The sequence below is a fragment of the Mastigoproctus giganteus genome, chromosome 5 (genome assembly GCF_048544385.1).
Source record: "Mastigoproctus giganteus isolate SK-2022 chromosome 5, ASM4854438v1, whole genome shotgun sequence".
Classification (NCBI taxonomy): Eukaryota; Metazoa; Arthropoda; class Arachnida; order Uropygi; family Thelyphonidae; genus Mastigoproctus; species Mastigoproctus giganteus.
Window position 1 is genome coordinate 164,420,001 of NC_143579.1, and position 15,395 is coordinate 164,435,395.

At 37.9% G+C, this 15,395-nt stretch overlaps 1 protein-coding gene across 4 annotated transcripts in view; it reads right to left on the reverse strand.

Moving 5' to 3' along the window:
- Positions 1-3,776: 3,776 nt before the first annotated feature.
- Myo61F (unconventional myosin 61F) overlaps positions 3,777-15,395 on the reverse strand; it is a 748,935-nt gene continuing 737,316 nt past the window's right edge. For all 4 annotated transcript variants that reach the window (XR_016546978.1, XM_090374260.1, XM_090374259.1 and 1 more), the window contains one exon: positions 3,777-4,041. Coding sequence is in view for 3 of the 4 variants with exons in the window: in XM_090374260.1 (XP_090230386.1) it covers positions 4,024-4,041 (18 nt within the window). In the remaining variant the exon portion in view is untranslated. The remainder of the gene's footprint in view (positions 4,042-15,395) is intronic.

Sequence of the window (15,395 nt, forward strand, 5' to 3'; positions counted from 1 at the left end):
ACAAAGAGCAGGCCAGGAGTGATCAAAATTTCCTTTCTACGGTCGTCACTGGTGATGAGAGTTGGGTATATGGGTATGACCCAGAAACCAAGCAACAGTCATCCTAGTGGAATAGCCTATCTTCGTCCTGACCGAAGAAAGCCCGACAAGTGAGAAGCAATGTGAGGTCCATGCTTATCTGTTTTTTGGATATTGACTGGATTATCCATAAGGAATTCGTCCTTCCTGGCCTGACTGTCAACACAAAGTTCTACTGCAACGTCCTGAGGTGGTTGAGGGAAGCCGTCAAGAGGAAATGTCCAGAGAAGTGGCATACAACGAACTGGGTTCTTCATCATGACAACTTGCCGGCCCACATTTCTCTTTCTGTGGTGCAGTTTTTGGCATCTAACAACATGACAATCATTTAGCCCTCTGTGACTTCTTTCTCTTCCCAAGAATGAAAATCAAGCCGTAGGGTCGAATATTTGGCAGCGTAGAGGTTATCCAAACCGAATCGCAGGCAGTGCTGAACACCATGACGAGGAAGGACTTTCAGGACGCATTCAAATCATGGGAGAAGTGCTGGGATCGGTGTTTACACTCTCAAGGGGACTACTTCGAAGATGACGGTGCCGAATAAGACCCAGGGTGAGTCTAATTTATTTTATAAATACATTTCGGGAACTTTTGGTTAGAACCTCGTATATGATGTCAAAATTATTTTTTGCATCCAGTTCCTATCCCAACAGAATACATCAACATACTACAGCTGTTCTATAAAGAACAGCTCAGCACAAATGAAATTGGATGGATTGGGAAAGAAATTCTGGAATAAGAGAGGGATAAACAGGGCAACCCAGTCTCACCGAAACTATTTACAGCTACACAACAGTATATTCTCAGAAACCTAAATTGGGAAAGCAGAGGAATTAACATTTTGGGAAAGAAGCTAAGCCATCTAAGATTCGTAGATGATATTGTTTTGTTCTCTGAAGATGCAGAGGAATTGCAAGAAATGTTAGATGAATTAAGGAAGGAAAGTGCACGCACTGGTTAGAAATCGATCTCGAAAAGACAAAAATCATGACAAATTGCCAACAGCATCCCATTATAAATCTCAATGACATACCAATTGAATTTTTTAATCAGTTCACATATCTGGGACAAATTCTATCTTTTCACAATCGCCAGATACAAGAGACCAATATGAGACTGAAAAATGGCTGGAAAAAATGCTTGGGAACTATATGAAAGGAGAATTGCCGGTCTGTCTAAAAAGAGAGTCTTAAATACATGCAGAAATCCTGTACTCACGGAATACAAACTTGGTCCCTTACCAAGATGCAAGAAAGACAATTACAAGTAGGACAGAGCAATGGAAAGAAGTATATTGGGTCAGTCACATAAAGACAGAGTTAGAAATGAGGAACTATGTAAAAGAACTGGTATAAAGGAAGTTATAGTGAAAGCAAAACATCCAAAGTGGAAATGGACAGGTCATATTATGAGAAAAGGAGATAATAGATGGAGTAACGCTGGAACTGAATGGATACTGGAAGGACATATAAACAGTAATAGACAAAAGAAGAGATGGCACGATGAGTTGGAAGAAACTGGTCAACCACTGTGCAGGACACAAAAAAGATGAAAGATTTTGGGAGAGGCTTTTGCTCAGCATTGGGACAGCAATGGCTAAGAAGAACATAAGAATATTTAATATATTCAGTCCAGCCTTATAAAAACCCCAACTATCTGCAACCCATATGCAGACAGGACTTTTTTAAACTTCACCTGAATTGACCCCCCCCTTAATTTTTCTAATTTATCAATTTTTAGTTTGTTACCTCGAACTCAATAAATAATGAAAAATCAGATGTTTTCTGCATTTTTTCTTGCTGAAAGAAACCTTTCACTACTCTCTTGCAGTTGTCATGGGCATTGTGAAATATTTTCAGAATTGTTTGAACATTCGAAAATGTCAATCTAAATCCATCATTAGTAATATGATTATACTCAATATCTGAAGCATTTTCTACTGCTGCTGCTGTTGTAAAAAAGCATGAATTAAGAGCTAAATAGATTAACATTTCACAATTTAGTGAAATGTTAATAATGTGTTAATGTCTGTAACACATTTACAACCACCTCTCCTACAATGTACCGAGAAGTCGTGCTGGTCAACTGCTTTCTTGTGTCCATAAAAGATTAAGGCATATTCCTGACGCAGACAATATGTCACAGTCAAACTGTGTTCTACTGTAAGCACCCTATTAGAGAATTAGAAGAGTGATTTTCCGTTATCCTGGAAATTCAACTGTTTTGTAGAAATGAGTCGTCCACCTGTTTCTGTTTACATGGTAGGTACGTGGTCCCTAGTGGATCTGTGTGTTAACAAAAAAAAAAATTAAAAAATTTGAGAATGCAGTGGCCGACAAGGCCTCCGCTATGGTGAGGCCTGAGGCTAGAGCTACATGTGCCTGTTCATAAACACAGTCCTGTCAATAGCCATCACATTTTGAGGGTTTAGTTTAAAAATCATTTTGTAGTAAACGTTTTGGTAATTAACCAAGAAAAAGTCATTTGACATTTTCTTGGTTTACTGAAAATGTGCTTATAGCCCAAGCTAACTTGTGAAGTACTAGAGCAAGGTTCGGCAACCTGCAGCTTGTAAGCCGCATGCGGCCCTTTGAACACATAACTGCAGCTCTAACTAACAGCCCACATGACGAGCAGTTTGCAACAGGCATAGGTGGCGACGTGAATATAACATTAGTGCCAATGAAAGCCACAAACACTTCTCAGTTTAGTTTGCCTGTGCATTGTAAGCATTAATAAATAATATTTATTAATGATTATTTATTAATAAATAATTAATAAATATTTCAAAATATATTTTTAATAAAACACCTTCCCACTGTTCCATTTCTTAAACTCCTCCCCTTCCCCAGCTTCAGCTGAAGTGCGACTCTTCTGATTCTTTTTTTTTAATTAGATCAAAAAAGGTTGCCAACTCCTGTACTAGAGAAATACAGTTCTATGACGTGATATGCATTTTTATTTGTATAAAGTAAAAATCTCAAAACAAAAAAAAAAGGCAATTTTGTAGTTAATGTTGTTAGTCACTAAACCCTCAATTTATGCTATATATTATATTTTATCCACTGATTTAATAAATTATAGGTTTTTTTTTGTCTTGACCTTAGAGGGCATTTTCAGCCCCTGCCCCAATATCATAGAATCAGACAAAGTGAGTGTATTTCATCCAAGTACTTCATTTTCCAATCTTTGTGTAAAAATTGAAGCAGTGGTCTACAAAATAGTGAATAAATAATTCACTAAACAGTTCCATTAATTATGTATTATTTGGCCTTGGTGAAGAAAGACAAGAAAAGTGTTAAGTTTTTACATGTTTGGTTTATTATGAATGAAATAATTCATTGCTGTGCTTCTACATAATTTTAATTTTCCAATAGAATAAAATGAAATAGTGACTAGTCACAATCTAATTTGAAACTGTATCATCATATATCTTTCCATTTTATAAGATCATGTGAAATATATAAGTTTATAAAGTGCAGCATTTTAAGTACACCCATACATTTAAGTCAAAAAATAGTTTTAACACGTCTATTCTTGCTCTAATACAACTTTGATAAAATTATAATGAAATGATTCAACATGTCATAAATGCTCCAAGCACAGCACCATGTTTTGAAACTCAGTAGTGCCACTTTTTTTTTTAAAAACTTAAATAAGATAGCACCATAAAGTACTAAGGCACTTCACAAGTGGAATGGCACTAGGCAAATATAATACAAACTTAAGTACCACATAATGAAAATATCACATATTTTAGGTGAAAAGTGAATTCTTCATGAAAGTGATTTAGGATGAAAAAAAAAAATAATAATAATACAACAGGAATTGGCTTTGAAATGTCCAAAAGCAATTTTTCTTCAGTATGGAAAAGTAATAGGCATTTCAGTGTTGTTCTTTTCTAACCTTGGTAAGTAAGGCATTCAACTTTTATAGCCTTTTCTCTTATGGGAACACAGCAACCTAAAACAGAGAGAAGGTTATTATTAATCTGGTAATGATAAGAGGATTAACAGTTGATTACTTTCTACAGTTTGTTTTTTTTTTTTTTTTTTTTTTGGTAGTTGTTGGCGCATCGGCTTCTGTGGCCATATTGCACCTCCCAAGGTTTTTGCAGTACTTTGATCCAAGCCCGAGGCGGGAATCGAACCCGCGACCTTTGGGTTGCCGGGCAGGTACTTTACCCACTCGGCTAGCCCGGTCGGCTCTACAGTTTGTGCATATAAGCCACATTTAACAATAAATGAATAATATTATCTTTCAGCTGTTCCCTTCATATCCATATACCAGTTCTGAAATTATCCCTCAGAGGAAAGAAGACAAAGATCAGTATAGGACAGCAGATAATTATGTTTACTTATTCATTTCACATGCTAAGTATAATGTGCTGTATTTGATTTTTATTTTGCCGACCAGGCCAGCCGGGTGGGTAAAGTGCTTGCCTGGCAACCCAAAGGTCATGGGCTTGAATCAGAGTAGAAAATGCAAAAACCTTGGGAGGTGCAATATGGCCACAGAAGCCGATGCACTAACAAAAAAAAAAAAAAAAAAAAAATTTGATTTTTATTGTTATGCAAGACAATATACAATATCTGTACAATATACCTGGTTGCCACAATTAATATATACCTATTTAAAACTGTCTGGGGTGTGATCTAATGAAGAAAATGCAATCAACCAGTTATGTTTTTAGATAAAGAAGTCCATTTACATGCACCTAAAGTTATTGTGTGGTGTGGTTATACAGCCATCTTCATTATTGGCTCATTCCTTTTTGAAGAGAATGGTCATTGGGATCTGTATAATATGTTCTGTTACCACACAAAGTACTGGAACATATTGGTGACTTATTGCCATCCTTTTAATTTTCTTTTAAAAAACAAACTATACATAAACTTTTAACTGAATGCAGCACTTTATAATTGCAGTGAATTAATTTGCTTGCTAAGAGAGCTTGGCACTCAAGGCCTGAAAAAGTAGCAACTTGAGTAGAAATTGGTTTGATTGATTTGTTTCAACTGTACATTAAACACATGGGGTCATTTTACAAAACATTCTCTTTACTTGAAATGAACAGACATGAATTTTGGAAATTAAACAAATCTTTTAAGATTTTGCTGCTAATGAGGGTCACCAAGACTCGGCTATGTCTGAGAGAGATATGACAGTAGGAATTTGCTATCAAATAAATATCTCTATTTCGAACGGAGCTGGAAATCAGACAATTGGTATAGTATAAGGAAACCAGAGGAGTTGGCTGCAACAGCCACTACCTATAAATGAATTTTCTGTTGATACTCTGGGATGATCATATAAGGTCAGAAGAGACTCTACTTGTAGTCATGCAGGCTTTACCACAATCACTCAAAGTGCATATACTTTTGTACTCTTACTTGACCACTCAGTTATAGTTTGCCTTGTGTTTTCCTCCTTTTGTAGTTACTAATCCAGCAGACCTTTGTATTTGGCCTCAACTACTCACAGAAGCAACAACTTATTCCTAGGATTGGCAACTTGGAAGCTAAAGGATAACTTCTTACAATGCCATCTATAATTCTTCCCCCCCCCCCAGTTTCTACTTTTTTTTTTTTTTTTTTTTTTTGATTTGGTAGTTGTTGGCGCATCGGCTTCTGTGGCCATATTGCACCTCCCAAGGTTTTTGCAGTACTTTGATCCAAGCCCGAGGCGGGAATCGAACCCGCGACCTTTGGGTTGCCGGGCAGGTACTTTACCCACTCGGCTAGCCCGGTCGGACTGTTCATGCATATAAGTCATTTGACAAAAAAAGTTATAAAATAAATAAACAACAATATTATCTTTCAGCTGTTCCCATCATATCTGTACATCAGTAGAAACTTCAGAAATGTAGCTTTGCTTTCACAGTTCATGCCCCTGGTTCTTCAGTAATTTGTAAAAATTTCACCTTTATTCATTTTCTGTCTACTTCATGACGGCTGTACGAAATTCAGATTCCAAAACCATCTGAATTTTCTTGATCATTGCTTCAATGATTTTCCATGCCAGTGAAATCAAACTGACCGACTGTTAGTTATCCACTTTGCTCGCAGAATAACCTTCATATATTGGCAATACGTTGGCAATTCTCAAAACCAGTGATGTGCTCATAATTAATCTTAATGCTTCAGTATACTCTCTAGCTGTATTCCTCAAATTAATATATATCTATTAATTTGAGGAATTGCTGCCACTACTACTACTACTGATTGTGTTACCTGCAGGTTTTTAATGCATGAAGAATCGCTGCTAATACTAATACTATTATTAGCCATATGGTGCAAGGAAGCCTAAGGCTTATGCTGCACCAGCCAAAAAACATTTCTGAGTTACCCCAAGTGAGAGAGAGCGAGTGAGAGAGAGAGAGAGAGAGAGAGAGAGTGTCAAAAGTAGAAGGGAATCACCAAGAAAGAGAAGAACGATGATATTCAGCTCAGGACCCTGGGTGTGCCAAGCCCATACTCACCAGATGTGAGCCCCTGCTGATAACCAGATAAAGAGTACTGCTTCCTTTTGTTTTGTTGCCTCTATAACATGCTGTTATTTAAAACAGTCATCCCGAGAATCTACAAAAGTCTTGCTATTCTGAGTGACCAAATCACAGTGAACATCTGGAAAGTTAAAATTCCCCATTGTAAGCCATTATGATTTACTAGCTCACCCTGTTTCTCTGTATAGCTGTTTGGTATACTCATCACAATCACTCATACTCTCATTTTTACTTTCTCAGTGCTTATGTCACACCAAACAGCTTTGCACTGGTCACCCATTTCAACTAGATTCACTGCCTTAGATTTCATGGCAGTGAATTCGGCCCTGTGAATTCTCCCCACTCCTATGCTGTCTGTACACACTGTACTTGAGTATGGGCTTGGCATACGCAGGGTCCTGAGCTGGATATCATCATTCTTCTCTTTCTTGGTGATTCCTTTCTACTTTTGTCTCTCTCTCTCTCTCTCTCTCAGGGTAACTCAGGAATTTTTTTTTTTTTTTTTTTGGCTGGTGCAGCATAAGCCTCAAGCTTCCTTGCACCATATAGCTAATATAATATCCCAACGATGTATTGACCATCATTTTAAATTCATAAAATTTATTCAGTATGTTTCAAGTATTGATGTACATGCAAGTAATGGATTTCTGTTATTTGACCCACCGGTTAATGGGGGCAACCATTTATCTGGGACAAATCTTAAAGAACAGAACGTAATCAAGAAAATAGCTAGGGTCTTCTTTGCCTAATTGGGACAACATGACATTTAATCGGGGCAGGACAGCTATGCATGTAAGTGTAAACTTATTTTTATTTTGCTAACCTATGTAAAATATTCTTCAGGCTTTCACGCATCGTTTAATTTTAATTTTTTAATTGTGGTAAGGTAATAAAGTGCAAATTTGTACTATATATATCTTTACTTATAGTCTTTGGATAATATTACTCCTATTTTTGCTTATTAAAATCACTGTTTAATAGAATTAATTTCAATTCACAAAAGTGATCACAATGACCGGCACTTACTACATATCGTATAGCAAACAGTATTTTACTACGGTGAGTCCTACTGTATTTTTAACTATTTACGTGAAACTTCACTTAATCGGGCTAAAGCATACTAGTCCCAAATAACCGGAACCACTAAGAGTAAGAACATCCCCGTCACCTTGCTTTCAAGGCTGCTGATCATTTTAATAGAAACACTGAAAGAATCTCTGTGGCTATTGTTGATATTTTTGTCTGTGACCCTCCCCCAAATCTAGCAGTTTCCAAACCCATGAATATTGCCTCAATAGCATTAGCAAATATTCTTGCACCCTTTCTATATAAGTGTATCCTATCCCCGTAGAAGCAGTCTCTCCTGTTACCAAGCACAGACCACACTGAGTAAAATTCTATTCTAAAAGTCTTCCACAATCTCTCCAGGGCCGAATTGATTGACAAGACTCTCATCATATACTCCCCCTCCAATTGTGTCTGAACAGAATTGCAGACACTCTCAAATTTAACCTTAACTTGCAACTTGTTTTTAACACTGCCTTTTACTTGTTAAGTAAGTCTGCAGATCTCCTACTCTTAATGTCATTAATGCCAATGTGTGAAACAGTATTACCTTTTGTGCTGCCTTTAAAAGATGATATTTTCTCTACAACATCAACTTTTGTCCCTGTCAGACATACCCTGGTCCTATTTCACCATCACACTTCTTAGCAGTAGCATTAATAGAGGCATATAATGCAAGAAAGCAAGCTTATGCAGCATTGGCCAAAAAAAAAAAAAAAAACTCCCATTTCACCCCTCCATTTGTTCCAGATGCCTGCATTATGTCCAGCTCAGCCTTAAATTTATTTAGGCTATCAACTTCTACAACAAAAGATGGAAGTTTGTTCCACCAATTAGCTACCTGCTGGGTAAAGACAAATTTCTGTACATCTATTCTATAACTGTCTTCCCTCAGTTTAAATCTATGCCCCCCTCAGGTTCTTAATCTGAGCAAGAGGAAGAATCCCATCAGCATTCAAGCTTGCTCATCCCATTCAAAGCCTTATACATTTCAATCAGATGACCTCACAGGTGCCTACTCTCCAGGCACTGAAATTTGCAGAACTTTCTTGGTAAGAGCACCCCTTTGTTCCCTTCACCAATCTTGTTGCCCTTCTTTCTACTTGTTCTAGCAACTCTACATCCTTCCTCAAATGAGACCTCCAGACCTGGAGTGGCCTGCCTTGTATAATGGGATAATCACCTCCTTGTTCCTGCTAGCAAAATTCCTATATGTCATTGACAAGACTCCATCACCTGCTCTTGCAAGCCCATCTGCACTGCTCAGCAAACTTCATATTTGACTGCACAATTATCCCCCGGTCTTTTTCACTTTCCACTTCCCTGAGTGTAGTACCAAACAGTTGGTACATTTCTCTTTGGTTATTGCTACCCATATGCAGTATTTTGCATTTGTAAATGTCAAACTTCATTAGCCACTTCTCAGCCCATTTGCCCAACTTATCTAGATCCAGTTGGAGTAGCATACTGTCTATACTGTAATTAACAACCCTGCCAACCTTTGTATCATCTGCAAACTTGGACATTAAGCCTGATATACCTTGATTAATATCATTGATAAATATACGAAACAACAATGGGCCCAACACTGAACCCTTGGGAACTCCACTACTAACATTAGTGGAGTTCCCCAGGTGGGAGACGACAAAGTTACCACTTTCTGTCGTCTCCCACTCAACCATCCCTTTATCCATTGTAGCAACTTACCCTTAATGCCACATCTCTCCAATTTGTACAGCAGTCTTCTATGTGCCACAGTATCAAAAACTTTCCTGAAATCCAAGTATATGATATCAAAATTATTTTTGGCATTCAGTTCCTTTGTGACTACAAGACCTCCCTTTAGCAAATCCATGCTGTGTCTTAACTATTACTGCAGTCTTGTCTAGATGATCCTGCAATGCTTCTTTAACCAGTGATTCCATTATTTTCCCCAGAACACAAGTTAAACTAATAGGTCTATATCTTCAACAGGTTCAAAAGGTGAGTTGTGTCACCTTTTGAACCCCCTTTGTGAATTGGTGATACATTTGCACACCTCCAGTCCATGGGGATCTCCCCTGAGTCCAAGTACTTTCTTTGCTGCCTCTAATATAATTGGATAGATCCTGTCCACCTTTGTACAATATTTCCTGTTTCCCTGATAAGTCACTGATAAATAGTACATAATACAAGCAAATTTATTCACAATATAAGTAATCTGTTAATGTTAAATGAAATGTTAATAACTATAAATTTGATTACTTAATCAGGTACAATAGTTCTTCTTAATCACTATCTTTTTTGAAGAAATCAGAATATCTGTAGAGTAAAAGTCTTATTGTTTGTATGTTATTATTATTACTAGTAGTAGTGTAAATGATGCAAGAAAGCAAGCTGATATTTGACTGCACAATCAGCCAAGGAGGAAAAAAATACACGTGGTCTGAGCAAGAGGAAGGATTCGATCAGCATTGAGCTTACTCAATCTATTTAAAGCCTTAAACTCCTCAAAACTAGTCTGCAGACCCTTCAATTTGCAAAAAAAGTGTCTTTACCTTAACTGGTAAGGACACCTTTTGTCCACCTCACCAACTTTGAATTTGAAAGTGTCTGCATTTCTGCCCAGACACGATAGGAGGGAGTATATGATGAGAGCCTTGTCGATCAATTCGGCCCTGGAAAGATTGTGCAAGGCTCAAGGGGTAGAATTTTTTTCAGCCTGGACTGTACTTGTTAACAGGAGAGATTGCTTCTACAGGGATGGGATACACTTAAATAGAAAGGGTGCAAGAATTTTTGCTGATGCTGTCGAGGCAATGTTAGGAGGGTCAGAAAACTGCTAGTTGGGGGGGGATACAAGGACTAATAAATTAACAGTAGCCACTGGCAGAGGAGAAAGTGATTCTTGCACTGCTTCTATTGAAATGAGCAGAAGCCTGAAAAACAAGATGCAGGATATTTCAGAGACTGCTGGGAGTCATTGCGGTACAAGTAAACACATGGGTTGTGTTAAGGTAGCTAGGAATAGAAACAGGTGCATGTATACCTGCGTATACACCAATGCTAGGAGTTTGGTAAATAAATTTGATGAATTTGAGGTATTGCTCAAAACATCAAAGGCAGATATTGTTGGGATATCAGAGACGTGGTGTCACACAGATATAAGGAATGCGGAACTGGAATTTGAGGAATACAATGTGTATAGAAAGGATAGACAGGACAGGAGGGGAGGAGGGGTTATGCTATTAGTTAAGAAACACATAAAATCCAAGGAAGTGAAGCCAGTCGACATCGATGGACAGGGCAATGTCGAGTCAGTTTGTTGTGACATAAGCATAGGGAAATCAAAATTGAGAGTAGGAGTGTGCTATAGGCCTAATGACTCTGATGAGTATAATAAGATATTGTACAGGGAAATAGAGTGGGCCAGTAAATCAGAGTCTCTTATAATGGGGGATTTTAATTTCCCAGATACTGACTGGAATTTGTGGGTTGGTCACTCACACACTAGCAAGGCTTTTGTGGATTTATTGGATGATTGTTTTCTACATCAGCATGTTCGTGCAGCAACAAGAGGGAGCAATACTCTTGATCTGATTATCAGTAGTGATTCTTCACGCATTAAGAATCTGCAGATAAATGAACCACTAGGTGGCAGTGATCACAGTGTGTTGAAGTGGGATTTACTCAAGGAGGTAACTACCATCAGAGGTAAAGGGAAGGGTTTTTGTTTTTGTAAAGGCGACTATGATGGTCTGAGACAGTATTTAAATTCTATACAGTGGGACCAACTGATGACGTTACCAACAGCAAACTCAAAATGGGAAGTATTCAAGGAACTAATCTTGGAAGCTACCAGGCTTTACATACCAACTAAGAAATATTGTTCAAGGTTTAGGCATAAATGGTTGTCAGATGAACTAATGAGACATGTGGCAGAGATGAAAAATGCATGGAATACATACAAATTAATGGGTGACATGGAAGCCGATGATAGATATAAGTTGGTCTGTAACCAAGTCACAAAGAAGATTAGGCAGGCAAAGGCAGACTACGAAAAATCCTTGGCAAAGGATGCGAAGAAAAACAGAAAAGAGTTCTTTACCTATTTAAACTCAAGAAGGAAAGGGAAGAATCAGATTGGTCCACTGGATATTGATGATTCAACAGTCGAGGATCCTGCTCAGGTGGCTAACAATCTAAACGAGTATTTTGCACCTACATTCATGCATGAGGAGTTATTCAGGAAGGAGAATGACGTAGGTAAAGTAAATATTGGCAGTGAGCTAGATGATTTTGTAATAACTGAGAGGAAAGTGGAGGAGAGATTGTTGAGGATAAACATAAAAAAGGCACCTGGGGTGGATGGGATCTATCCAGTTATATTAAAGGAGGCAGCAAAGGAAGTAAGCAAACCCCTAGCCATAATTATGAGAGCTTCTTTGGACTCAGGGGAGGTACCCATAGACTGGAGATGTGCAAATGTAACCCCAATTCACAAAGGAGGATCAAAGGCTGACACAAGTAATTATAGACCTGTTAGTTTAACTTCTGTTCCAGGTAAATTAATGGAGGCACTGGTTAAAGAAGCACTGCATGATCATCTAGATAAGAATTCAGTTATAGCTCAGACGCAGCATGGTTTTGTTAAGGGCAGGTCTTGCCTGACCAATTTGATTGGATACTATGATGTAGTCACAAAAGAACTGGATGCAGGGAATAACTTTGATATTATATATTTGGATCTTAGAAAGGCTTTTGATACTGTTGCACATGGAAGACTGCTGCACAAATTGGAGCAGTGTGGCATTGGAGGCAAATTGCTGCTATGGATAAGGGGATAGTTGAGTGGCAGAAGACAGAGAGTGGTAATCAATGGACACTGCTCAACGTGGACTAATGTTATTAGCGGAGTTCCTCAGGGTTCAGTGTTGGGTCCGTTGTTGTTTTCGGTGTTTATGAATGATATTGATGATGGTATATCAAGTTTAATGTCCAAGTTTGCAGATGATACAAAGGTTGGCAGGGTTGTTAAGCACACTACTGAAGCTATGCTGCTGCAACAGGATCTGGAAAGGTTGAACAGATGGGCTGAGAGGTGGCAAATGAAGTTTAACATTGACAAATGTAAAGTACTACATATGGGAAACAGTAACCACAGAGCAACGTATCAACTCTGCGGTACTACACTGACAGTGGTAGAGAATGAAAAGGACCTGGGGGTAATTGTGCAGGCAGATATGAAGTTCTCTGAGCAGTGCAGACGAGCTGCAAGAGTAGCTCATGGTGTCTTGTCAATGATATACAGGAATTTTTCTAGCAGGGATAAGGAGGTGATTATTCCCTTGTATAAGGCAATGGTTAGGCCACATCTTGAGTACTGTATACAGGTCTGGAGACCTCATTTCAAGAAGGATGTAGAGCTGCTGGAACGGGTACAGAGAAGGGCAACAAGATTAGTGAATGGAACAAAGGGTTGCTCTTACGAAGAAAGGCTTAAGTTTTGCAAATTACAGTGTCTGGAGACTAGGCACCGGCGAGGTGATCTGATAGAGGTGTATAAGGCTTTGAATGGTTTGAGCATGCTCAATGCCAATGGAATTTTTCATCTTGCTCAGAATAATCACCTCAGAGGGCATAAATTGAAATTGAGGAAGGCGGATGTTGGATAGATGTGCCGAAATTTGCCTTTGTCCATGGAAGACTGCTGCACAAATGTTTGGGTGGTTGGTTGGTGGAATCGACTTCCATCACTTGTTGTTGAAGTTGATAGCCTAAACAAATTTAAGGCTCAACTGGACAGGTATTTCAAACGAACGGAGGGGTGAAATGGGAGTGGTGTGTGTGTTTTTTTTTTTTTTTTTGGCTGATGCTGAATAAGCTTGCTTTCTTGCATCATATGCCTCTACTAATGCTAATGCTAACTTTGTTGACCTTCTCTGCACCCTTTCCAACAGATCCACATCCTTCCTAAAATAAGGCTTCCAGATTTGTATGCAAGTACTTAAGATGTGATCTAACTACTGTCATGTACAACAAGATAATCTCTTCTGGCAAAATTCCTGTATATCATTGACAAAACTCCATGAGCTCTCCCTGTCTGCACAATTATACCCAGGTCTTTTTCACATTCACCACCTTGAATGAAATGTCTTTTGAATGTGGTAGCACACTGCTGATACATTAATCTGGGATTACTGCTTCCCATATGATGTACCTTGCATTTGTCACTATTAAACTTCAATTTGGCACTCCACTTTTCGGCCCATCTGCCTAATTTGTCTATATCTTTTTGCAGTAGCATACTTTGATTAACTATCCTTCCAACCTTTGTATCATCTACAAAATTAGACATTAAGCCTGATTACATTCATCAATATCATTAATAAATACAGAAAACAACAATGGGCCCAGCACTGACCCTGGGCACTCCCCTAATAATATTAGTCCAAGAAGAGCAGTGCACACTGATAACCACACTGTCTTCTCCTTCTCTTTAGAGGAGTGTGCTATTAATAGCACACTCCTCTAACTTGTAGAAGAGTATCTTTACTGAAATCTAAGTATATGGTGCCAAAATTATTTTTTTCCTTGGTGGAGGGGTTATGCTCTTAGGTAAGAAGTATATTAAATCTAAGGTAGTGCATCCAGTAAACATGGGTGACCAGTGCAATGTTGAGTCAGATGGTGTGACATAAGCATTGAGAAAACAAAATTGAGAGTAGGAGTGCATTACAGGCCTAATTACTGTGAAGTGTATACCAAAAAGCTATACAGAGAAGTAGACTGGGCCAGTAAATCAGAATGTTTTATAATGGGGGATTTTAAATTTCCAGATCTTGACTGGAATTTGTGGCTTGGTCACTCACACACTAACAAGACTTTTTGTATATTTCTTTTTAGATTTCTAGGGTAACTGTTTTCTACAGTAGCATGTTATAGAGGCAACAAGAACATTGATTCTACATGCATTAAGAATGTAAAAGATCCACTTGGTGGCAGTGATCACAATGTACTAATGAAAACGTAACTACTGTCAAAGGTAAAGGGAAGGGCTTTTGCTTTCGTAAGGGTGACTACAGTGGTCTTAGACAGTTTTTAAATTCTATGCAGTGGGACCAACTGATGATGTTACCAATATGAAATTCTAAATGGAAAGCATTTAGGGAAGTAATCATAGAAGCTACTAGTCTTTTTGTACCAATGAAGAAATAATGTTCAAGGTTTAGATCTAAATGTTTTCTTGCAATGCTGCATGACTTCTTTATTTTTGAATTAAGAATTGAAACCAATACAGTTTTTCATCAAGATGGAGCACGTTGCCATTTTGCTTGGAATGTTGAGTAACATTTAAAGAAATTCTTCCCAAACAGATGGATTGGCAGAGGTGGTCCAATTGTTTGGCCAGCTTGCTCACCCAATTTTTCTTCATTATACTTTTTTTCTGTTGAGGTATACTAAAAGTGTGGGTTACTCCTCAAAACCTTGCTCTTTAAATGATCTTTGTATCAGGATCACAAATGCAATTAATGCCATAATTGAAACACTGCTGGAGGACGTGTTTATGAAAGTTACAATGAATCTTAATAATTTCATGATTATGTATCCTAAAAACTAGAATAAATTACCTTTCCAATGCATTTTACAATTTTTTTTTTCATCTCATACAGAACAAGTTACAAATTATACCTAAATTATTGTAGTTTTAAAGTGCATAAGGATTTATTGACATCCTGTACAATACAGCCAAAAAATAAAACAAAAA